Source organism: Acomys minous, assembly GCF_964271855.1.
Source record: "Acomys minous genome assembly, chromosome: 9".
Classification (NCBI taxonomy): domain Eukaryota; kingdom Metazoa; phylum Chordata; class Mammalia; order Rodentia; family Muridae; genus Acomys; species Acomys minous.
The window spans coordinates 101,508,376-101,534,004 of NC_140490.1; the positions used below are offsets into that span (position 1 = coordinate 101,508,376).

A 25,629-nucleotide genomic window follows, 5' to 3' on the forward strand; every position below is an offset into this window, starting at 1 on the left:
CTTCTCTCAGTCCCTTCTCAATAAGCTAAATATGTCTTTTTTCAATGTTGCTTAACCTGATAAGGTTTGTCTCATTCACGAGATCTCTAATTAGCCAGATGGACATAGTAGGAGGATAGATGCTTAAGACACCGAGGAGTTAGCATGTGAGGGACGCTCATACTGCTGAGGAGTCTGGTGGCCTTAGCAGTCGGAATGTGCAGACAACTCAGTAAAACCGAAGGCAACCAGTGAGAAAAGGTATACCAGAGAGAAAATCTGAAAATAGAACAATTCTAGGTTGATGACCTTAATGGGTGATACTCATCTTCAGTAGCAGTCAGAATACAACCCAAAAGGTCAGGTGTGTGTGTGTGTGTGTGTGTGTGTGTGTGTGTGTGTGTGTGTGTGTGTGTGTGTAGATTTAAAGGAGAAGCATTGGGAATATGTGAACAGCTTAGAGGCTCATTGGTGATATGATGGATTGAGTTCAACACATTCCTAGTGCCCAGGTTCTTGATACTTTATCAAGTTAACCATAAGTCCAATGTTACCTAATATCTTCTTAAAATACTGCCTTTTTTTTTCTTTTTCCCAAGCCAGACTACTTGAACTAGCATGAAAGTGAGTATTGATTTCTAAAGCTCCTCTTCAGTACCTGTAGCTGGAAATTGCAAAAGACCATCTACAAGCAAACTACATGGGAAGTGTCTCGTCCTCTTAGCTTTGCATTCAATTTTGAAGTGCTGGGCAGCGTCTTTGAAATATCCAATTTCCCGTTAATAAAACCAAAAGCCCATGTTAATTTACAGAAAAGAGTTAGCTTCCCTCAGTATTGCCAACTTTATTTTTGTGAGCCTGTTCACTGACATAATGAGCATCCTGTTTCCTTAAGCATCGAAGTGTAGGTTCTTGTGAATTGACAGGATAGAAGCTCTTAAGAACTGAGTAGGCCGGTGGAGCAGCTGGTGTGACGTTCAAGTGTTCATGTTGCCTCTTAGCTCCTGAGCAGAAGGGGGAAAAAAAAAACAAACCAGTGTTTTAATTTAGAAATCTCTTCCTTGACTATAGCTGAAATTTTCAACACCAGAGAGACTAGAAAATGATAGAACATTTGGTTCTCATATTTAACCGGAGATATAGTATGTTCTTATATTTGGTAAATTGCACAGGATTATATAAAATTAACTTTCTTTATTTTGGAGCTTTTCAACCCCCCCCATCCCAACTAAGAATCTTACTGTAAAAAATGAAAGATTTAAGATGTTTAAGTAGAACAATAGAACAGGGAAAAGTACAGTTTAGAAGGTAGGTATCTAAATTAGAGCATTTTGTTAAATTTGTTAAAATCAATGCTTTAAGGTGCTTAAGCATTTTTAGTTTGAAATAAGAAAATTATTCACAGTGTTTGTGAAACATGAGACTTAAGTGGAAAAATATCAATGTACTTGGTATTAAAACCAAAAGAGTTCAAAGTACCAGCTCATAAAATAGTTTTAGAAGATAGTCTGCTTTGAGTTATTCATGCAAATTGAGAGTAGCACAGCACAGAACCCTGAGCAATTTGCCTGTTTTGTTTAGAAACTTTTGGATCAAGATGGACATACAACAGTTAGTCCATGAGTCAAAGTTCAGGTCACAGTCTCCTAGATAGTGGCTTACCAGAGTGGCAGCAAGGTCAGCACCCCAGCACCCCAGCATCCCAGAGGTTAGAAATGGACATTTTCACACTGCACTGCATCAACCCTAGACATTTTTGAGGTGAGGCCCAGCGATGCTTGTTTTAAGAGCCCTTACAAGCGTTACTGACAGACACTGCACCTGAGAAACAAAGGTCTGCAATATGTAGCATTCACATAAAAATTGATTATGGTTTGTTGATTCTGTAAGTATAGCCCTGCAAGGTTAGGCCGGTCTCCTCAGAGACATGGCGTCACCTGGCTATGTGGAGAAAAGTCTGCCAACTCACCTGATCGTAGGGCAAACAGCTTCTCTAGTTATTGTCAAGAGTGTGCGTTGGATCATGAATATTAAAAATTTTATCGCCCACTCTTACCTGCATTGTTGTTGTTGTTGTTGTTGTTGTTGTTGTTGTTGTTGTTGTGAACAAGTGGCCTATGCTGGAAATGGCAATTATCAAAAGTCCAGAAATGTGACTGAATGGCCATTCTATATGGCTCTATTTTACACTGGCATATACTTTTATAGATAAAAAGTTAATGAGAGTAAGAGTTGCCTTGGGGTGGGAGGAGAAGATAAAGAAACTGATTTCCCCCCCCCCACACACACACTTTCACTGAGGCAGACTGCTATGTATGTTTTAATTCAGTCATAAAATTCTGAAACAAGAGAAAAACAAACAAAAGTCTTGCAATTGCATTTGCAAATAAAAATTTTATTATCTAAAGGTCAATCTCATTTTCTGCGATGAAAACAGTTACCGTATCCCCTAACCCTCCCCCAGTGATTCCACTGACAGCTGTCCTCAGAGCAGGCTGTGGAAGGGAGCATGCAGCTAGAGATGACAGGGCGGTTGGAGCAAGGGGCGGCAGTGGAGGGATTACATAGCAGAGGCTTTAAGAGGCGGGAGTTGGGGGGGGGAATGGGGGGGAGAAGAGTCGACAGGCGTGGTGGCACACGCCTTTAATCCCAGTGCTCGGGAGGCAGGTGATTGCTGTGAGTTTGAGGCCAGCCTCTAGTCCAGGACAGCCAAGGCTACACAGAGAAAACCTGTCTGGCGGGGGTAGGGGGTGGAGGGGTGGGGGGTGGTGGCGAAGAGTAGCAGGAAGTCAAACAGGAGGACTGTGTGTGTTCTTCAGGTTCAGGAACTTGGGAATCACTGGGCACCTGGAAAGTGGCTTCTCTGGCACAGGAGGACCTCTAATGGAGTAAATTGATTAGGGAGTAGGGAGTAAATGGGAGAGGGGCAAGTAAATAGGAGCAGCACCTTTCAAGGGACTGTAGTTAACTGTGGGATGGGGGATTTGATTAAATGGCCTTTATTGGGTGGGAGTTTTATCTTTGTTTTGATTTTTGTTTGTATGTTTGTTTGTTTTTCTGGGTGTTGCTGTTGTTGTTTTTCTCAGAGACAGGGTTTCTTTGTGTAGCCCTGCCTGTCCTGGAACAGGCTCTGGCCTTGAGCTCACAAAGGTCCAAATGCCTCCGCCTCCCAGGTGCTGGGATTAAAGGTGTGGGTCACCACCACCCGGCATATATCTTTGTTTCTTAGAGCACTTGCTAAATTAATTCCTGTACTGATTTGATATATTTTTATTTGGCACAATTAACTTTAACAGTTTATTCCTCAAATAAACATCCCATATCCTCCAAGTTTTATAAATTGCTAAAGCTCAGAATTGTTGGCTTGGCCTGCTATTAAAGGTCTAGGAGCACTGTTCAAAACCATTGGCAGTAGTGGTGTGTAGCCCATTTGAGACTTTCTGGAGTGTGTGTGTGTGTGTGTGTGTGTGTGTGTGTGTGTGTGTGTGCGTGCGCGCGCGCCTAATGCCTCTGCTTCCCCATAGTTTTGTCACCGTGCACAGCCTGGAATCCTTTTTCATTTCTATCGTCTAAAAGAATTGAAAGGGAAATAAAAATGATACATCTTTAATACCAAGATGGTTTGAAAACTCAAGTGCTAACCTTCTCAAAAGATCATAATGCACTTACCATATATTTTAACTATATTGTAAAGGTTGTTCTGTTATTTGAACTGCTATTACTTTGTTGCAAGCTGCTTTTTCAAATAGATTATTGGTCGAGGCACAAAACAAGAGGGTTTATACTCAATAAAACATTGAACCCTCACTAGATCCTAGTCACAGATGAGGCTTAAAAATCAATAGGACAGATCCTATCCTGAGATCACAGTTCACTGGGAAGGCCACAGAGGTAACTCAAGTCATTCCAGCTGTGTGAAAACAGCTGTGACAAGAGAGCAGGTTAGGTCCTCTTCCGTTCCCCTCCCACCCCAGGCATTTGGTGAAGGGTTCATGCTGGACTTAAAACGTGACCCAGCTGCAACTACTTTCACAGTACCAAGTCTGTGCCTGGAATAGTCAGTCTCCTGGAAGGTGAATAGATTACTCAGGAGAGCTAGGATGATATTCACAAGTCTTTGGAGGTTGATTAATCAGGCATTGTGAACACTATTTGTTTTCTGTGGTATCAGTTCTGTATAAATGAGATCCTGCTAGATAATTTTCTCTCTCTCTCTCTCTCTCTCTCTCTCTCTCTCTCTCTCTCTCTCTCTCTCTCTCTCTCTCTCTCTCTGTGTGTCTGTGGGTATGTATACCTTCATTTAATAGGAATTGACTTTAAACTGTGGACTTTGTCTTCTTTTATATGACTGTTTTCTTTCAATTCTTTGACCACATGCTCTTTCCACAGTCACAGTTGTATCCAATAGTTGGCAGTAGGTGACTATCTGCTTCTAAAAGAATATTTCAGGGTCTTAGGGCAGGAATATGGTGGAAGATGTTTTTGCACTCCTGCCTAGGTAGCTGTGGAAGTAGTATAAAAGATTATAGTTTGTCTTGCTGAGACACAAGATAGCATAGTGTGTCTTCCTTTCAGGAATTTTTTTTAGTGTAGTAGGCATCAGTCTAGTCTAACATGTAATGATTATCTGCCTTTCCCCTGGGGGGGCATTCAGACAGTGGTTCTCAATCTGTGGGTCTCGACCCCTTGGGTGCTGACTGAACCTTTCACAGGGGTCACCTAAAGACCATCAGAAAACACAGATACTTACATTACGAAGCATAACAGTAGCAAAATTTACGATTATGAAGAAGCAATGGAAATAAGTTTTTTGGTTGGAGGACACCACAACATGAGGAACTGTATTAGAATAGTCACAGCTTTAGGAAGTTTGAGAACCACTGCTCTAAGAGGCTGAGGTTCAGGTTGTGCACACTGACTTGTATGTAACTGAGGAAGACTGACCCAGGGAGGTTGGGTCTCTAGTTTACAGAGCACCTCTAGATAAAATGCTGGTCACGGTGAGAGACAGCTAACAGAGGTTGGTGATTCTCTTACCTGCCTGTTGGGGTGAAAGGGAAATTGAATTGATTTTCTGCCGATACCTGTGTGTATTCCACATATGCTGAGAAAGAAGCAGGGGGGCATTAGGAAGATGGAGTTCTCTTCACATGTTCTTTTGAGAGAAGCTGTAACCACATGTTTTTGGGTTCTTTGATCTATCTAATTTAGAGGACAGTGGCAGTGCTGCCACCGGGTGTTAGATGGGCCTTACCGTCGGCACGTTGTTGGGACATGTACCCTGGTTTCAGAGTTAGTCATTGGCTCTTGCCTTAGTGACTCAGTATTTAATACATGTATTTTTATGGTTGCTGATCAAGAATGTTTGGCTTCAATTTCTGTAGAATGGGAAACTGTATTTTTACCTCCCATATCCCTAAGATTATACGACTCGTTCCTTGGTAGCTGTTTCCTAGTGAAATGAAGGCTAATCTTTAAAGGTTGCTTACTGTTAGTATGTTTTAATTCTTTTTACAAAATGTATTCCAGAAAACTGGTGATTGTGTGATGAAGGCTGACCCTTACTTTTAACATGATAATGCTGACTGATACCAAGTTCACACGTATTTAGCTTTGATAAGTTGGGCCGTTGTCTTTCATATATGATGATGCATTCTTAAGCATATTTGTAAAGTTAGGGTTTTGAATTAAATATAAGATGATCATGTATGTGTGTACCAATTAAATTTAGCCTCATTCCCATCTGTCTGTTTGGATCCTGATCCTGTTATCTAACGTTTTTGCTGGTTACCCGGCTTTACATTTTTATAGACTAAAGAAGCGCAGCGTTCACATCTTCAGCTCACTAGCATGCACTTAGGATCAGTGGAGAGAGGGAAGCCCATACTAAAAGGTGGCCTTGTTGCTGGTATTCCGAGCTGGATCAGCACGTTTCCTGTTTTGCCTACAGGATTATCATGTTGGCATTGTGTGTTTAAAGTCATTTCAGGGAGTGTCTTATATGACTCCATGTTTCATTTCGTAAGTTACTTAATGCTCCTGTGTTTCTTGTACTTTGTGTGAATTGTGTTAAAGTCTGAGGTTCCCCTTTACTGAACCTAGACAACTTTCACACAACCTCCGCCACACTCTTTAAGCCGGTTCACCCTGTAACAGAAGGGATTGCGATTGTATCACCAGCAGTGCTGTCTCTGAGCTTCACTTGGCAGGTGGGCTTCACAGTCAGGCTTTGTGTCCTTCTGTGTCTCTGCCCATTCCTAGGAAAGTTTATGTCTATGAAGAATCCACATTATTTCCCCATGGGAAGATGACAGCCATTTTTCCTTGTGCCAGTGTGCAGCAGGTTTCCACAAAACCCCACACTACCAACAGTGGTTTAATCAGAAGTGTCATTTATTCTGGGATAAATTGTATAGGCTAAGTGCCCTAAACAGAGTTCTGTAGCAGGCCAGGAGTTAGATGGACACACATGCTCTTATCACAACACAGGCAAGAATCTTAGCTTTATCTCTCAGAATAAAATAATCTGTATTAGGGCTGATGTGATGTTCTAGCCAACAGATTCTGAGTATGGAAACTGACGGTAATCAAACAACTACACTTTTTTTTTTTTCCAAATTGGTATGAGTAGGTGGGAAGCCACTTGGCCTAGGAGATGAGTATAACGGCAGTGACTGGGCAGGATTAGAGTTTATGATGTGAAAGGAAGAAGGCAGTGGAAGAAAGTCCCTTTTAGAGCCCATCACTAACCCGTCCAATTTAACCCAAGGCAGACAAGCTTCACTTAGCCAGCCTTCCTCAGCACAGAAGGCGTAAATGCTTAGCTTTCCCAACCAGCTTCCATTCTAGCAACTGTCTGGAACTTCAAGAGAAGTACATGCTTAATTCTACTGAACTGCACAGTCCTGAGGTGTAGGTCCCAGCAGGCAGCTTCTATAAACTGCCCTCCAGTTGACTTTGATGGCAGCTGAAGTAGTATGTGGACCACAAACCATGGTATACATACATCTTTCTAGCAGTTTCGTAGATAAAAAGTAATTGGACTTGCCAGGGTCCTTTCCAGTTGCCATGCATTTTATTAAGTATATGGCGGGGGAGGGGTTAGACTGCCTGAGAGGCAGCATGGTTGATTCAGTCAGCTGAAGCTTGATATTAAATACTTTTAAAAACAGTGCAGTGAGCCTGGCATGGTAGCGCACACCTTTATTCCCAGCACTCAGAGGCAGAGGTAGGGGGATCTCTTCCAGGCCAGCCTGGTCTACAGAGCAAGTCCAGGACAGTAAGGGCTGTGTTAAACAAAGGAACCCTGTCACAAAAAACCAAAACCAACAAAACAGACAAACAGACACAGTGCAGTGGCAAAATGTGCCAGGGATTGGATGCAGGAGATGTTACCATAGGAACACTTAACCAGACTCTGTGACTGAAAGAGTTAAGGATGGAATCAAAGAGTTCAAACACAGGTAATGATCATGGAAGGGTGCTGTTCTCAGGGAATTTTATAAATCCATTCTTTAGCATGTTAGATGAAGACTGACAGATCATTTTTAGGTACTTTAAAAAATATGGATTGAAAATAATATAGTGAAGAAATTAAAACAGTGTGTTTACTCTCATTTTTTACACTTTTTTATATTTTATCTGTCTGCCATAGTTCTTGTTTCTTGGTCAGATAAACAGTGAGATAATGAGGTAACAGGAAAGATTAAGATGTAAAAAGCAGCTCTGAGTACATCGCAGTCCAGAGGTGGCGATACGATGGGAGCCATATGTCAGGTCGCTTAGAAAGTCAAGGGACAGCGGAGCAGCGCAGGAGCCAAGGAGTAGTGCAGGAAAGTGTCCCTACTCAGTTTCTCAGCTCTCTGCCCTTCCATGGGCTGCTGTTAGACTGGAAAAGGGTTAGCGAGCTGCTGTGTAAGAAGTAATTCTACCTTGGAGACCATTCAACCTCGGCTGCTTCAGCCACTGAGTTAGGTGAAAATTCAATTTGTCTAGTCCTTTAGTTTTTAATCCTAGTAGCTAAGTGAGAGGGTGACTTCAAGGCAACTAGCAAAGTTGGAACTAAGCACTCACTGGTAACTAACAAGGAATACACAACACGACATCTGGTCATGGTGTTACTCTCTTTCATTTAATACTGAGTTCTGATGACTAGATAACACGTTTTTCTTTCCTTTCCTTTCCTTTCCTTTCCTTTCCTTTCCTTTCCTTTCCTTTCCTTTCCTTTCCTTTCCTTTCCTTTTCTTTTTTAAAGGACAGGGCTTCTCTTATAGCCCTGGCTATCTGGGACTTGCTTTGTAGAGCAGGCTGGCCTCAAACTCACAGAGATCTGCTTGCCTCTGCCTCCTGAGTACTGGGATTAGAGCATGCGCCACCACACCTGGCAATAACACACTTTTTATTTAGAGGTTATACTGTTATCTGAAACCATAGTTCACAAATTATTTGTAGCTAGTGTACTTTATTTAGCATTTAAGAGAAATGCTTACGTGTACTCATAGTACTCTCGAGAATGAACCATTAACACCTAAACCTTTTCTTCTTACAGATGTATGCATCTCAGGATTGAGAGGAAGAAACAAGTCATGGGCCAGCGGTCAAGATACTTCTCTGGGAATTGCTGCTGCTGATACTACTTTACAGAGTCATACAATGAGTGTTTGGTTTAAGGAAGATTTTCATATTTAAAAGATTTTCATCTTGGAAGTATATCAAGTGAAAATTTCATTCTTCTGGGAAACATTTTCCTCCTAACAAATTATCCTTGTAATGGGCGACATGGCAAACAACTCAGTTGCATATAGCGGTGTGAAAAACTCTTTGAAAGAAGCTAATCATGATGGAGACTTTGGAATTACGCTCCAAGAGCTGCGGGCTCTTATGGAGCTCAGGTCCACAGATGCTTTACGAAAAATACAGGAAAGCCATGGAGATGTCTATGGAATTTGCACCAAGTTGAAAACATCTCCCACTGAAGGTGAGTCTTACTGTGCTGTTTAATCGCTGGGGCGGAGAATAGTTGTCTATTTAGCTCAGATGCGAACATGTCTGTGTTGTCTTGGCTGTTGCATGACCGTGCCATCCGTGCGTTTAGTAATGAGGCATCATATTGCTGCGCTAAGAGTCTGTTAACTTACACATTTCAGAGTGGTGAGCTGAAATATTCTGTCCTTCTGTCTGCATCGGCTCTCCAGTTTACAACAACAAGATTGCCCTTCACTGGAGATGCAGAGGATGGAACGGAGAGTGGGACCCCCCAGGGGATTCAGTGGAAATAAACTGCTCACTCACTAGCCTTCGTTTTGCCTGATGGCCTAAAATAGTTTTTCACTTCCAGTAGCCGTCACAGTTGGTTTAGCTCATGGGACTTAATCTAAACTTTTAATAATAATCAGTTGACGAGGCCTGAGCGCAACGTTTTAGATTAGAGGGTGTTAAGTTTCTCACTTAGTAAACATCGATGTGGTCAGATTACGTCTGGTTTCCCTATGTTTGAAAGGGCTTTAGTTTTCGTGAGTTCCTGGTTTTGTAGTGTGGGCTTCGCTGTCCTTGGAATTTGGAAATGATCTGTCAAAGTTAATCCTGTTGTTCCTAAAACTAGGGATACAAAGTTTCCCAAATTTCTGAGAAGAATATGAACAATTAAACTAAATGTATAGTATGATAGTATCAAATGTTTAAGAGGAAAAAAGTTCATGGAGAGGGGAAGGCAGAACTGTTGGAGAAGCTGGCGCTAGCTTGTGTGACACAGTGAAGAACAGCCCTGCACGTGAGGGCGGAGCTTCAGGGGCTACAGTTTGTGTTAGTAGGATTGGGAATGTTTTATTTTAAATACTCGTATATACTCCGAAGCTAGTTACAGAGAAATTATGAAAACTGTTCTTCTCAACGTTTTCAGAGCATTCCTGCTGGTGGCAAAACTTAATGTAATAGCAAAAGGTGACTTCCACTTTCATTCAGGAACTTGAAGTCAAACCAAAAAGGTTCTTTGAAAGTGTTTACGTAGCTGTACGTGAATGTGCCCGTGACTGAAATGACACATGGGCCCTCTGAGTTCTCTGATGTACCACAGTGTTGAGGAACTCAGGGTCTGTGCTCACACACGCCCTAAAATGACATCATCTCACTGCATGAAGCCTTTTTCTGGGAGACTAACTCAAGATTTTCCTCTATTATTTCAAGTCAGAACTATTAAAAATGTAGACTTCATGTTGCACTTTACTAATAGGATAAAATGTGAAGCCTGTTCATTATGCAAACATGTTTTGAAGTTAACCTTTGACATGCTAGATTTATACGTTAATGCGCTGCTCTTCGCTGTTAGGATATTAGTTTCCTTTACTCAGGCGTACTTACGGTACTTCATCTAGGATCGACTGAATGCTTCATGATCAACGAGTGAGTAGGAAATATGAGCCTTAAAGAACCCTCATTGTCACATACATTTGTGTTCATAAAAGGCATATTGAGTGCCGAGGGATATAGTAATATGGTCCTGTAGCAGGACATGTGCCCAATACGCATAATCCATAATAGATGTCCAGCCATGCAGAAGGTGTGTATTGAACTTCAGTTCCAGATAAACACTTGACTGCCCTTCACACAACCAGATCTTTGTATTTTGTTGCTATGAGTTACTAGGGTTTTTGTTTCCTAATTTCTGATTATACTTCTCCTATGTCTTGTCATTTTTATAAGCATGATTCTCATTAATCTATTTGTACTATAGTTACCTTTATTATTTTAAGCAGTTTTTAGCATTGATTTAATTGGAAATTTTGCCCCTAGTAAATTCCTGGAAAAAGAGATTATTTATTCCCAGCAGCATGGTAGAAGTCATGAGTGGTCTCTGGAGAGCTGACTTAACACTTTATCTTTACCGTTTGTACATTAGGGCAGTAAGTGAAATTACGAACTGTTTTTCTGTCTTCGGTTTTGCAAAACTTTCTTGATCATATTCTTCATAATAGTGAATTAGTTTCCTAAAATCTGTATAAACTGGTCTTTACCGTTTATATATAAATAATTTGTCATTTTGAAATGTTCTTTTAAAAGTTCACAAAACAGTCCATGGTTAGCATTATATTTGCATTTACAGTTACTGAAATACAACCAATATGGCAGGAAATACCATAGAGACGTTTCCAAAGGACTCTTCATAGCCTTCTCTTACTTAAAGTATTTCACTCCACAGTCTTAACATTTTGTCTCACTAATCAATCAGCCAACTCATAAGTGAGTCAGGATGAAAAGTAAGCAGCTGGGGCTTGTGTAGCCAGGGATGTGTCTAGACAGTAAATAAATGCCTTTTTGTTAGGATGACTGTTGTTTGGGGAAAGTGAGAACTGAAATGATTCTTGAGAGTCCATGGGCTTTGTTGCTGTTGCTGAAAGGAAAGATGTCCCTGTCTCTTCAGCACTCTTGTTTATGATCCACTCATGGGAAACAGCCTTTTATCAGATTCCAATTCCATATATCTCCCTAAAACAGAAAGGTGTTAGCAATTGGTGGAGGAAATTCTGAGTATAAAATTAAGTTATATCTGGCACTCAGAAAGTTTATTGAAATATAAGTATATGTGTCTTACAATTGCTGCAGTATAGTATTAGAAAGTATCTGCTATGTGTCAGCTATTTTTCAGCCCCCGGGTGTATGTATATCCATGAATAAAGCAAAGAGCTCGCCTGTATTCTCAGAAGAGGGAGGGAGACAGTTGGCCAAGTGAAATGTGTAGTGACTAAATTAAATATAGTGTTAGTGTATTAGGCTTAAGTCTCGCTGAAGGTGCTTGTCTGAAGGGGCAGCTCAAGATAGTTCTTAGGAATTGCAATAACAAAAACATTAACACTCAACGTTAGGTAACTTTTTTGGTGCTAGATTGGTTATTAGTGCTTTCCTGCAAATGTTAACCCATTTTATCCTTAAAACTCCTTTATCCTATTCTAAAGGCAAAATTGCCACCTTTCCACAAACACACACACACACACACACACACACACACACACTACACACACACACACACACACACACACACAAAAAAAAAACCTTGCCCAAAGTCAACATTAGCTATGGTCTCCTCGAGTTGATGCTTTTAACTGGCACAGAGGATCACTTTTTATAAAAGTTCGGTCCATACACCTTACAAAGAGTTGAGATACTGAGAAAGAGCTGCTTTGTTCTTGTCCCTCTTAATCCTTTTCCTCGGCGCAAAAACAGACTTATTTTTGGAGTTAACATGGTGGGTAAGTGGTTTTGCATGTCAGCTTTTTTGTCAGTGACAAAGTACATGAGGCAATCAGCACAGAAAGGAAGAGAGGCCTACTTTAACTTGAGTTTTAAGGATTGTTATCATGGTTACTTGGCCTGTTGGCTGTTGGGCTGGAGGAGGAAGCAGTAATCATTAGCAAGCGTGCGCGTGGCAGAACCCATTCCCTTGGTGGCTTGAGAGGGCGGTGAATGAAGGGCCCTCTGGGAGGCATTCAAGAGCCAGGCTGTGGAGTCTCCTCAGCACTGTGGCATTTAAAAGCATGCCCTTCCTAGCCAAGCAGCTAGCTGTGTTTCTTGCTTCCTCATTTGCTTACCACAATGTGTTCTCTAGAAAGGTACCGTCTGTCCTGTCCTCAAGAAGTGGCGCACGCCTTTAATCGCAGCACTTGGGAGGCAGAGGCAGGTGGATCTCTGTGAGTTTGGGGCCAGCCTGGTCTACAGAGTGAATTCCAGGACAGCCAAGGCTATGCAGAGAAACCCTGTCTGGGGGTGGGGTGGGGGTGGGGAACCAAAAAACAAAAAAAAAACCAAAAAACAAAAAACCAACCCTGTCTTTTAAAAACAAAACAAAACAAAAAACTATAAATGTGTTGTCCCCATGTTTGGGCCAGATGGGAGTTTGCCATCTTTTTGATTAACCACCATAATTCCTGAGGGGAGTGAAATTAGAAGTTCAGGATAAAATGAAGCTGAGACTTGGAATGTCATATTTTTGGCTGTATCTTCTAGAACAAGCATGTATCTTACAGTCTTCACAGTTTTAGAGTGTAGTTTTGCGCCAAGGTAATCCATTTATAACATCCTAACACTTAAAATTATTTTAAACTATTTTTCTTTTGTATCTTATTTTCCTATATTGCTGATCCCATTTCTTAGACCGTTAATTTTCACATTAGCCTCAGATGTCTTCTCTACTGAGGACTGCTGTAGATTTCTGGAATGCGGGCCTCTAGCTACTGGATCATATTTGCTATGCAGCAGTACTGCACTAAATACAATATAAATGTGAATTAATAAAGACAGATGCTTCACGCACCACCAAGGGAAGAAGTTGGGTAAAGCTGAGCTTTGTAAGTGGTGGTAGTCAAATGGGGTAAAAGAAAGGCTAAAATAAACCCAGGAGAGGGAGGGAAAGATGGCAATAGAGGGATGAACGTGGGGTAAGATGGGAAGCAGGACAGGACCAATAGCGGTTGGCATTGGGTGCCCAGTTTCCATGTTTTAAGTGACGGTTTATATTTGCACTCCCTAGACATAAGTCTCTGGTACTGGTACTCTTTGACCTTGTCTCCATGCCGTGATGTATTTTAACTCTGAGAAAAATTGACCTTTCCCTGGGGATAAATCGTTACTGACTTAGGGGCTAGTACAAAAATGCTCTCATGCCCACGGTTTGTGCTTGGCTTTGCAGATTAGCACAGATGTTCAGCCAGTATTTACATGGCCCTGGTGTGCTAGCATGTATGGTTTTAGACTTGTGAGTTCTGAATTGACCCTGTGTGACCTTGTCCAAGAAGTGTGTTGCCAGTATAATAAAGAATTAAATGTTATTTCCATGCCTGCTCTGGTCCCTTGTTTTTGTTGCTTGTAGGATTTGTTTTTTGTTTTTGTTTTAAGATCGTTCTAGCAAGTTCTCCAACTCTGAAGCATGTAGATAACTTTAAAAGTCACACTTGATCCTGAAGTAGCAATGTCATTGGTTTTCTCTTATGCTTCTATGTTTAGTGTTTAGGTAACAGTAGATTTCCCTTTTCTGTCTCCCCAGCATAAGCCTGGAGCTCTCTTTCTTGCGCTTAGGCGTCCTTCTTCCCTCCTGTGCTGTCCTGGGCTGTGGTGGCCTGCAGGTTTTGGTGGTCTGTGCACTCCTCTGGGCAGTGCCATCTGCCCTGTGCACTTTGACTTCACAAGCCACCATCTGGGGGCTGATGGATCCCACGGCAGCAGTCCCAACCCAGGATTCCCCGCAGCCTTGAGGCTGATGCCCCAGTTCCTCACTCATTTCCCACCACTCCGTTCTCTGAGCCTCTCCAAACATTTCTGCTGAAACTGTAGCCCATGCTGCTACCAAGTTAGAAACTTGAACGGCTTTGACTTATATGTGAATTTTTCTTAACCCGTTCCCATGTGGTCATTAAGCCTCCGGAATTCTAACTCCTAACTTTTCTTTTTACAAACAGGGTCTCCTTCACTGTACCCTGTGGATGGGATCCACTGTCTTGTGTCTCAGAAATTCAGCCCGGGTAATGATCGGTGTCTCTCCTACACACCGTCCGCCATCTTTCTAGTCTTGAAGCCGATGGTAGTTTGGTGTTGCTTTTGAGATGACGCTTAGACTTCCCGTGTAGACCTGGAGCTCTTCTTAATGATCTGACTTCTACCTTGCCTTCTGAGTTGATTCTCTTTTCCGGTCTCTAGTTGTTAATCTTTAAAGTAGTGGACTTTTCAGTTTTCTTAAAAAATAGTATGTCATGCTAGCTCATGTTTCTAGTCTTTCTAGTACTGGTTTCTAGACCATTTTACCTCCACCTACAGCACTATATAAAAAATAAAATATGATATTCTCCCATAAGAATAGTATCATTATGATTGAGATGCAAAGCGAGTGTATTAGAACTCCTTCACCACCACCCTCCCTCCCACCCACACCCCTGGGAGTTTCCAGATCATTTCCTTGTGTATGTCCCTGTAATACGCCGCCCCTGCCCCCCCCCCCCCCCCGCGCCACATAATGCATCATACACTGGGTGTGCCTGAGTAGTGGCTTATTAGTCATCCATACCAAACTCTGAGCTCTTTCAGGTCAAGACCCAGGGAACGGCCTCTTGTCTGACCCATCTCTTGTATGTTCAGCACCTTCCCACAGTGCCCGCGGGGCACATGGTAGCATATAGAAATGAGTGTCTATGTCTGAGGCCTGGTGAGGGATCACCTCCTCTTTGAAAACTGAAACAATGAAGGAAGGTGGACATGGACACATTCCCACAAGTCTGTATCCTTCTTTCCCACATCGGAAAGTCACCGTAACTGCTGCCCCATCCCACCATTACATGTATGTACACACACATATATGTCCATAGTCACACAGCTCCTAGTCGTGTATGGAATGTATTATCCTTGATTTTTTTTATTTCAGTTAAATCTACCTGCTTCAAACACTCCAGTAAACCTACATCTCCTTTCCTAAGTCAGAAGCAACAGTTGAGATGCCATGTTTTCTTACAGGAGTCACAGTCTCAGGAGCAGACATTGGCTTTCTATGGGTTCTGGGTGTTTCCTCTTCCGGAAGCTAACTGTGCTTTTAGAGGATGAGTCCTGTGCTTGACCTTGACTGGTTGCCACAGTGCTATAATCAGCCCAGCTCACAGGTCTCAGCAGATTTTTCCTTCTATTTATTGATGTTATTCCTAATAATCTGTTACTTCTATAGTTTAAAAACTGAGACCAGGCAGTTTCCTTGCCAGCTCTCCTCCTCGTCCTGCAGTGGCAGCATCTTCCTGTTCTCTGTCAGACTGATGTCCCCAGCCTGGATTGCGCCCCTCTGTATGTACCTCTTCACAGGTCTCACTCTAATAAATATTCATGATTCCTGTAGGGTCCTGTCACCTTCTTGATTTCTGTCATTTCCTTTGGTAGATAGCTTGCTTTATTATCTGCCACCCCCATCTTTGAAAACACAAATAATACCCCCCTTAACTCACCTTTACTGATGTATTTCTCCTCGCCGTATCACACTTCTGGAAGAAAATGATGAGTACTTACTGTTCCCACTCACTCTTTCCCATTATCTGTTCAGTTCTTTCTAATCAGACTCTGTTCCACGCTGCGCTGCTGGAAGGTTCCTGTCAAGGTCGTCGCTGTCGGCAGCAGCATCTTTTAAGCCGCCTTCTTATGGCAGCTTCTGTAGTATTGCATGAACGTGGTTCATTCTGTCCTGGGTTGTGTCATGGTGCATTTTATCCTCCTGCCCACTTATTCTGGCGCTAAGAAAGCACTCATCTAGCTGTTGTCTCCAGACTCCGTGTATGTTGCTCACCCTATGGCTCAGACTTTGCAGAGAATTTTGAACAGGGCCAACAGTCAGTTTCTAGAGAATGCCGCTTGTTTGCTCAAGTCTACAAAACAGAACTATTAGTTCCTTCTTTCCGTTCCACCAGCCGTGCAGTCCCTAAGGCCTCCTCTGTCTTAGTAGATAACCGCCATCCACCCACTCACATGCACACACATTAGCTGTGCATTCCAGTAAACCACCCCCACGCAAGTCCTTGTACAAAAAGCATGTTAAAAGTTGGGTCTAGATACCATTCTTTCTTCCTCTCTCTCCCTTTCATCTCACATCCAGTCATTCCTCACCTTGTCTGATCTCCTTCCAAGGTACCTGGCAGATCCAGTTACTCCTCTCTGGCTCTCCGTCTAAACCCAGAACCAAGCACTTTCGGCTCTTTGTACAACATCCCCTTGGCTGGTCTTTTCCCTGGAGCACTCCAACACAGCCGCGTAAATGACCTTTCTAAATTGCACATTAGTTATCACTTCCCTACTTGAAAACTTTCAGGTAGTTCCCCTCACAGTTAAGTGAATAATAATCCTCCTGTATATCCTCCCCCCACCCCCACCCCCGCCATGATCTCGCCTCTGGTTTTTTGTTTTGTGTCTTTTTTCAGGTTTGATGACTCCTCATCCTCCTCATCTTCTTCCTTCTTCCTCTTCTTCCTCTTCCTCTTCCTCTTCTTCTCTTGATCACTGGACTCTAGCCACAGTGGCTTGCTTTCTGGTTCCTAAATCTTGTAACCTCGTCTTTGATCTCTGGCTTTTGCACTTGTGCAATTGGAAACGCGCCATTTTGGTCTTCTCGGTGCCTGCTTGTTGTTCGGACTCCGTCAGATGGTAGTTTGCTAGAAAAGCTAATGTAGTCCACTGAGAGAATCCCAGTGGCTTCTTAAAAGTCTTCTGCCCTGAATTACAGGTATGCTTATCTATTTGTGTCTCTCCAATGTGATTTATACTTGCAGGGACTTGTTGGACCGCCTCCCAGCATCTAGAGCCATGGACATCACACTGGGCCGCTCACAATAGTCTTAGCTTTGTGACACCAAGATTATTAAATCTGTGCTTAAAGTTTGTGTCCCAGATGGGCTTGACACTTGCAGCGTTCAGATTTTTAACTTGTCTTCCCCCCACTTAACTGAATAAACTTTACCTTGTAACTTAGGATTTACAAACTTAATGCCTTCTCCTTCAAAACAACCTTGGTAAGCCGTCCCAACAAATAGTACTGCTGTGTCCCCACAGAGGAAGAATGACACAAGACTTTAGTATGGGACCTGCATCTGAGGTCTTGTAACTCCCCAGCAGCTTCGGCGTTAATGGTGTAAGCATATGTTTACCTGTGCATGCTGTCTAGAAGAGGCACAGAAGTCCTCCTTGCTGCCTGCTTTTCTTTTTTGCTCTCTTTAGCTACATGTATTTTCTTTTCAATATTAACATAAGACATTGTCTGCAGTTAATAAAAGATAAAATTTGACCTATAATTTTGTGTAATTTTAAAGCTGATCAGGAGTAAATTCTGGTAAAAAAAATTATACCCATTTCTTAGAAAGTATATACCGAGACCGTCACAAAACAGACTAGGACTCCTCCTAGGGTAGCCCCGTTCCTCCTCAACACGAGGTCACTGAAACAACAGGCTCTTCACAAATTACCCAGACTTGCCAGTGTCTAGTGGCGTCTCTGTCTTTGTCCTGTGGACTGTCTCAGAGATTTAGGATGCTGGAAGGTTTGGTTGACTTGTCATCAAGGCTTTTTGAACTGCCTGTGACCATGTTACAGTTTCCAGTGAGAGCATCCTCTGGAGTCTCCTTCTGGTACATTCAACAAAGCCGGTGATGTGATGACTTTGGGTCTGTCCCTTTCTTGCAGCGATGTAGGCTGATGTCTCTTCAGTTTTCCGCTTGCCTCAGCGTTGAGATGAACTGAAATGCTGAACACAAGAACCTTCTAATAATGCAGCCCTTTCTTGTTTTCTTTGTCGCTTTTCCATAAATGGGCTCCTGCCACAGTTTTTTTTTTCTTAAAGCTGAAATAAGGTCTAATTTGACAGATTAAAAGGTAGTATTCTGTTACCTCTGACACTTTCAACATTCCTTACATAAACTAAGGAAAAATGAGATCTGTGGATGGTGTGTGTGTGTGTGTGTGTGTGTGTGTGTGTGTACTTTTCATTAGAGGATTTTTTTATATATCTGGGTTTCTCTGCATGGATAAGATCATGCAGTAGGATATGCTTGATAGGGTAAGCAGAGGCAAAGTAGTTTTTTTTCTTTTTTATTTCTTCTTAATTGCTCCCTCCTAGCTTTCATATTCTATGTCCCAAACACTTGACTGTCCCATCCTGCAGTGTCCCTTCCCCCCACAACAGCAGTGCTAGCTCCCCTTCTTGAGAGGCCATTACAAGTCCTTTGCTTTGTGACACAAAGATATTACCAGTCTACCTAAAACTGACATTGTGGTAGAGATGCTTCTAGAGCTTGTGTTAAAACAAGCTCTTCATTCTTCAGTAATTAAGGATTTTTTTTTCTAAAAAAGGCATTTTGCCGATTTGTGGATTAGCTAGCCAGCGTTCAGTACCTTAAGCAAATCTGCCTTGTATCTTTTTACAGAAGTGTCCCCATTTTAGAAGGAAAACGTTCATAAAACCAGGGAAGCATTTAATTTTAACATAAACTCTCAAATTGTCATAATCGGTTCTGATGACTTAAGTGTCTATAACAATATGGTCAAAGGGAGCAGCTGAAGAAGTGAAGGTGAAAATGTTAAATTCATTTTTTAAAGGTTCCCCCCCTTCCCCCAATGCTGGGCATCAAACCCAGGTCCTTCCACATGCCACGTGCACTCTACCACTGAGCTGTGTCCCAGCCTATGTGATCCACTCTCAAGTTAGCTACTTAAAATGTGTACTTTAAGTAAAGCTCTGTATGTTTCTCATTGACTTTAATTCTGTGTGTTTAGACTAAAAAGAACAAAAGTAAACATTCTGATATGGTCCTGTGACTTACAATCTGAAGTGTAACAAATTAATATGCTTTGAGTAAAGTGGATGCTTGCACTTATAAGTCCTCAGACTTCACCAGAATTTGTTTTCTTTTTTTTATCAGGTTTAAGTGGAAACCCTGCAGATTTAGAAGGAAGAGAAGCAGTGTTTGGAAAGAACTTTATACCTCCTAAGAAGCCAAAAACCTTTCTTCAATTAGTATGGGAAGCATTGCAAGATGTCACTTTAATTATACTAGAAATTGCAGCCATAGTATCGTTGGGCCTTTCTTTTTATCAGCCTCCAGAGGGGGATAACGCAGGTAAGTACCTAGAGGTGGAGCGGGCCTTCGCGACGCTGTTCTGCATAATATGTAGTAATAATAGGAATGATGGTGCAGCGAGGGTTTATTAACTGTGGTGTGCTAGGCTCCATTGTAAACACTTCAGGTAATGTTATCCCGAACAATTTTCACAGGCACAAGGAAGGGAGACACAGTTTAATTGTTCCTCCACGCATGCACACTGCGTGGATATGGTTAGACATCCGGCTACTACACGTGCATGATACAGCCTGCTAGCAGGAGTTTCAAGTTTTCAGGGTTTTTTTTTTTTTTTTAATTTTTATATAGAAATTCTTACGCCCAGTTTTAATACCCCTCACCCTGCAATGCTTGAGACCTAGGTGTTGGGTTTCATGTCTTTGGATTCAGGAGTATTTGCACAGTACATACATAATGAGGTTCCTGGGGAACGGGCCTGTCTTAAGTGCCACATGTATTTATGGCTCAGATATGCAGTCCCTGAAGGTCATTTTAGACAGTATTTTAAAGAATTATCTGCACAGTTTTCTGGCTAGAGTTTTCCACTGTGGCATCGTGTCTGTTCTCAAAAAGTTTCAGATATTTGAGTGTTTTAGATTTGGGCGGGGGGGGATTTAGTCTGTAGGGAGCACTGTAACCCATGAGGAAATGTGGCATAGAAGGGCAGATCAGCTTTAGTGTCTATCCACAGCTCGTTTTCTTGTGCTCTTATAAGTCTTTGCTTTTCATTTATTCCTCCCGTTTCTTCTTTGTCTTTCACAAGGCTTTGTTATAATGAGCGTTACCATTGCTGTAGTCCATAGACTAGGGAATCTGTTGCCTGGATTTTGGATACTGTATTCGAGTCATCTTACAATATTCTGTGTCAAAGGGCTGGCCTTTCAGAATGTTTTTTGTATAGAGGCTTCATTCTTATGCTTTCTACACTATGGAGAGTTTAGTTTAAAAAAAAAAATGTTGTCTGTAGAAGTTGTCTGGGTAACGCTACAAAGAAATTTCAGAGGTGTGCCTGGGGCTTCTGAACAGTCAGTCACAGAATATGCCTGTTTGCCTTACATAGTAGAGAGCAGAGCTTCTGAGCTGGCACTGTTAATATTTGATCAAAACCTATCCTCATTGTTAACTGGACTATTTTTCCAGATGAGGCACCAAAAAAATGCATCTGGCTTTTGTAACCTGATTCATAGTGACTTAAACTCCCCAGATCAGAATCACTGGTACAGATAACAAGGTAATTTGATAATATACTTGTCACTATTTAGGAAAAAACAAAAAAACAAACAAACATTTTTTTATTTAAACAAAAAGTATATATTTCTGTGGAAAAAATAGAGGAATACAAGTAATCAGAAGGAAATAATACTTACTGGAAAACACACCTTTCCACATTTTTCCTATTTTTAGTATATGTCCTTCCAGATTCTAAAAAGTCCATGTATTTCTCTGTGTAGTCTGTGTGAGTGTGTTCATGCTAATGCCGGTCTTAAAACATACAACTGAGGGGCTGGGGAGATGGCTCAGCAGTTAAGAGCACTGACTGCTCGTCCAAAGGACCTGGGTTCAATTCCCAGCACTCACGTGGCAGCTCACCACTGTCTGTAACTCTAAGATCTGACACCCTCACACTGACATACATGCAGGCAAAACATCAATTCACATACAATAAAAATAAATAAATTATTTTTAAAAACATACAACTGAATTTTTTTCAGTTTTCCATTTACTTAACCCTCATGGTAGAGTATTGAAAACGGATAATCTAGATTTTTAGTTAACAAATTAATACAAGCAATTTTTACTTTTAACAGTTTTCCCCAAGACTGTAAGGAAAATATTTTCAGTGGTGTGAAGTTTATTGTGAACAAAGTCTTGGGCAGGCCTTCCTGGCATCCAAGCTACTTCATTTATAGGATGTAGTGCCTACAAATTCCCTCATTTGTTGGAAATTCTGCTAATTGAATACATCTAAGACAATAATCTAGCATTATCCTAAAGCCTTCTGAGATTCAGGATCCACTAGAACTCGTTGAAAATAGTTTTTTGTCCCAGGGTAGAAAGTTATCTGGTAGTTGCTCTTTATTCTTATTCTTTTAAGAGTGCAAGACAAGGCAGGCTGGGTGCAGGGGCTCATGGGTCAGCCAGCCTAGCAGAATCAGTGAGCTCCAAGTTTAATGAAAGACACCAATCTAAAAGAACAAGCTGAACTGGGCACGGCAGTGCACACCTGTAATCCCAGCACTCAGGAGGCAGAGGCAGGCGGATCTCTGTGAGTTCGACGCCAGCCTGGTCTACGAAGAGAGTCCAGGACAGCCAAGGTTACCTTGTCTCAAAGAAACCCTGTCTCAAAAATTTTTGTTAAAAAAGTAAGTTGTGAGTGATTTAGGAGAACACCCAGTGTGCTGACCTGGCCTGCAGGCCTGTGCATGTTGCATGCACACCTATATGCATATACGCATAAAAATATTCCATTGCCTTAAATATAGCCATGTTTTTTGACTCTTAGTAAAGCTAAATATTTTGTTAATGAAACTTAGACTGCAAACCTATTGCAATTGGTATGGGGACATTTTATGGAAAGTCATTAACTCCCTCATCTCTACCTAAATAATTATGGATGAAATAATGAAAAGAATGGTGGAATTTTTAAACACAGTCTTGCGATGTAGCTCAGACTGGCCTTAACCTCGCCGCCTTCTGCTTTAACCTCCCCGTCCTGGGATTGCACACACATGCTGCCACACACTTAAATGGCATTTCTTATTTTCATATGGTTTCTGCCTTAAAGAGCTGAGATCTCATATCTAAGTCTGTGTTCAGTGTGTCACATCCCATGTAATGTGATCCTTGATAAAATAATTTAAAAGATTGCTAAGTCAAGAATTTTTAGATGGAGTAGTTGCTTTGAGGTAGATAAGGTGAAATTTAGACTTCATATCATTTGAATATATGTCCAGGGGAGTACTTTTGGTAAAAATTATTTAGAGTTGGACTGAAAACATAAAACTCCCTGCACCTTTGATCTTGGATTTACTTTCTTTGCCTCTATAGCTTCTAAAAATTTTGCAGTGGTCACCAGCTGGGAAAGGTCTCGGCTTCTGGAGAGGCTATAGCCCTCTCTGTTCAGAGATCAGTGTGATCTTGGGCGATGTGGCGTGGAACCATACATGAAATGAAATATATTCACTGTTTGATGTTTTCTTTGAAATACTTGGTAGTTTAGAGATAAATACACGGTTCAGTTAAAAACTGATAATTACATAATTGTTTCACAATCCTTTCCTCTTAACCTCTATTATATTGTCTTTAATCTTCTGTGGTTTTCCTTTCAGGAAAAATTTGAACACCTACCTCTAAGTGATAAATTTAATTATATATATTTGCAACTGTATCTTTATAATTTGTAATTTCGAAAGTAGAAATTTGAAGAATAAAATGATAAGATAAAGATTAAATTTTTTATTGTTTTTATTTTATAGTAGTAACTGTAAGAATTTGTGGACTTAATTTTGGCCTTTCTCTATTTTCATGCCTTTCCTGGAGGGTTTATAGTGGAAAAAACATAATTACCAAGTCCATGGGTCTTGGGTCTTTCTGTCAGTTGTACAGAAGCTTTGTGGAAATGATAATACCATCTTCTGTTTTGAGGGTCTTAATAAATGGAGTGAACACTGGCTGAGGCGCTTCATTTGGATAATATCTAAGCTTGTTTCTGGGAAGCTGCAAGTGTTCAGTGAGGTGTTCTGAGTTCCGGGTGTTCTTCAGTCCAGACTTGATCTAATTCAGAGAATTAGTCGCCTTTGTCTTTGGTGTATGTGTGCGTATGGGGGGGAGCAGGGTGGGTATCTTTACATGTATAAATCATAAATTCATTCAATGGGTTATTGTATACATGATCATTTCTTCAGCTTGAAAACAATTAAAATAAAAGTTCCAATAACTGGGGCTGGAGAGATGGCTCAGTGGTTAAGAGCACTGCCTGCTCTCCCAAAGGTCCTGAGTTCAATTCCCAGCAACCACATGGTGTGGCTCACAACCATCTGTAATGTAATCTGATGCCCTCTTCTGGCCTGCAGGTATATATGCAGACAACACTGTATACATAATAATAAATAATCATTTTTTAAAAGTTCCAATAACTGAATCGGGGCATGGTTAACACAACACTAAATAGATCCTCTTGCTCCCACCTCATCTTATAAAAATGCTCCATTCCCATGAAGAGCTGAGTTCTAATCGCTTTCAGAATGTTCTTTGTGATGATTAGCTTCATCCCAAGCAGATCTTAATACTCTTCTTTTCTTCCTTGAGCACCTCACATGTTTGTCTCTGAGGCTAATTGTTGCCCAGTAACCTTACACTCCAGATTCTTTGGTCTCTGCACATTTCTGGAATATGCTTAATCAACTCTAGAATTGCTCATTTACTCAGTTTTATTTTTAGTATCGTTCTCAGCTTTGTCCAAGCAGTAGCTTCAGACATTTCAGTTAGCTCAGAAGGCATCATTTTGTGTAGTAGTCCAAAGGACATATCCCTTCTGGTGAATTTGTAGATACCAAAAGCAAAGCTTCAGGAAAGGGCATGGCCAGTGACCGCGTGGTAGCACACACCTGTAATCCCAAACTTGGGAGACCGAGCAGGAAGATGGAGAGCTTGCAGCCTACCTGAGCTGTTTAGCCAAAACAGTAAAAAAGGAAAGCAAAATTAAGACTCCCTGTTTGTGTGTCTTTTTTTCCCCCCTATTTTTCAGAGGCTCGTTATGGACCACTGAGTCAGTTTTAGACTTCAGTAAATACAGCCCAAAAAACAAGAACCAACTCCATCATCTCTCTGAGGTTTTGGGGCCTTGAGGAGTCACATCCCACCCTTCTCTGACTGCTTTTTCTGCTTTGGAGTGTTACTGCTGACTTCAGTTTCTCCCTCAAATTCTCTGCCCTTCATTCTATATGCTGGTGGCCCCCGATGACCGTGTGACATGTCATGGGCATTTTAAAGCAGCCCCCTTGGCTCATTCACCCTGACTTTATTTTGTAACATACAACCATCTTTGATTTTTGTTCATGAACTTATGGATGTTTAATTATTGGTGTCTTACTTAAAACTCTGTATTTCCTCCCTACTACCTACCTTAGTTTCCTAAAGTAGTTTCTGCCACCCAGCAGGTGTTCATATAGTTGAACAGAGAAGTAGCACTTAGCTTAACTGTGCATCGTACAGAAGCCAACCTGACCACACTGTCGTAGACCTGAGTGTGAATAATGCAGTGTATGCCATCCTTAACGCTTTACTTACATCTTGTCTGCCATCCATAATAATAGCAGGCAGCCTCTTATGCTGGATGGCCGCATTGTGAGTTCAAAGGAAAGTTTCTTAAGGGAAACTGCAAAGTGTTGCTCTAGTGAACACAAATGATAACTAAGCACAACAGCTTTGGCGCTGATACAGAGAAAGTTATAGTGGTCTGGAGAGAAGATCAAGCTAGCCACAGCATTCCTCTCAGCCACAGGGTAACCCAGAGTGAGGCCCTAATGGTTAATTCGGTGAGGCCTGGGAGAGGTAAGGAAGATGCAGAAGAGAATGATGAGGATGCAGGAGGTTGGTTCACGAGGCTTAAAGAAAGGGCCCTTTTCAAGTCATCACAGCCTGGGGTTCAGGTGCTGGTGCTGAGGCTGAGGCACACTACCCGGAAGATGGAGCTGATGCTGTTGGTGAGAGTGGACACACAGAACTGTGTTCAGTGTAGATGAAACAACTTGTATTGGAAGAAAATCCCACTGAGGACTGGCAGCTACCGAAGATTTCGGTGCCTGCCTTCCAAGGGCAGATTTGTTCTTGTTAAAGGCTAATGCAGTTAGTCGAAGCCAGTGTTCATTTTGCCATTCCCCAGAAATCTTAACTCTACTCTGGCCGTGCTCTGTAAACAGAATACTGAAGCCTGGGTCATAGCACATCTTTTTCCAGTGTGGTTTACAGAGCCTTTAAAGCCCACTGTTGAGGTTTACTGTGCCTACTATATGTGCCTACTGACGGCATGAAC

The 25,629-nt window shown here is 41.6% G+C and overlaps 1 protein-coding gene across 4 annotated transcripts in view; it reads left to right on the forward strand.

Moving 5' to 3' along the window:
* The window catches only part of ATP2B1 (ATPase plasma membrane Ca2+ transporting 1), a 106,072-nt gene that overhangs the window by 45,140 nt on the left and 35,303 nt on the right, over positions 1-25,629 (forward strand). For all 4 annotated transcript variants that reach the window (XM_084797263.1, XM_084797266.1, XM_084797265.1 and 1 more), the window contains exons 2-3: positions 8,528-8,956; positions 19,398-19,595. In XM_084797263.1, coding sequence (XP_084653389.1) covers positions 8,749-8,956; positions 19,398-19,595 — 406 coding nt within the window. In that variant the 5' untranslated portion in view covers positions 8,528-8,748. The remainder of the gene's footprint in view (positions 1-8,527; positions 8,957-19,397; positions 19,596-25,629) is intronic.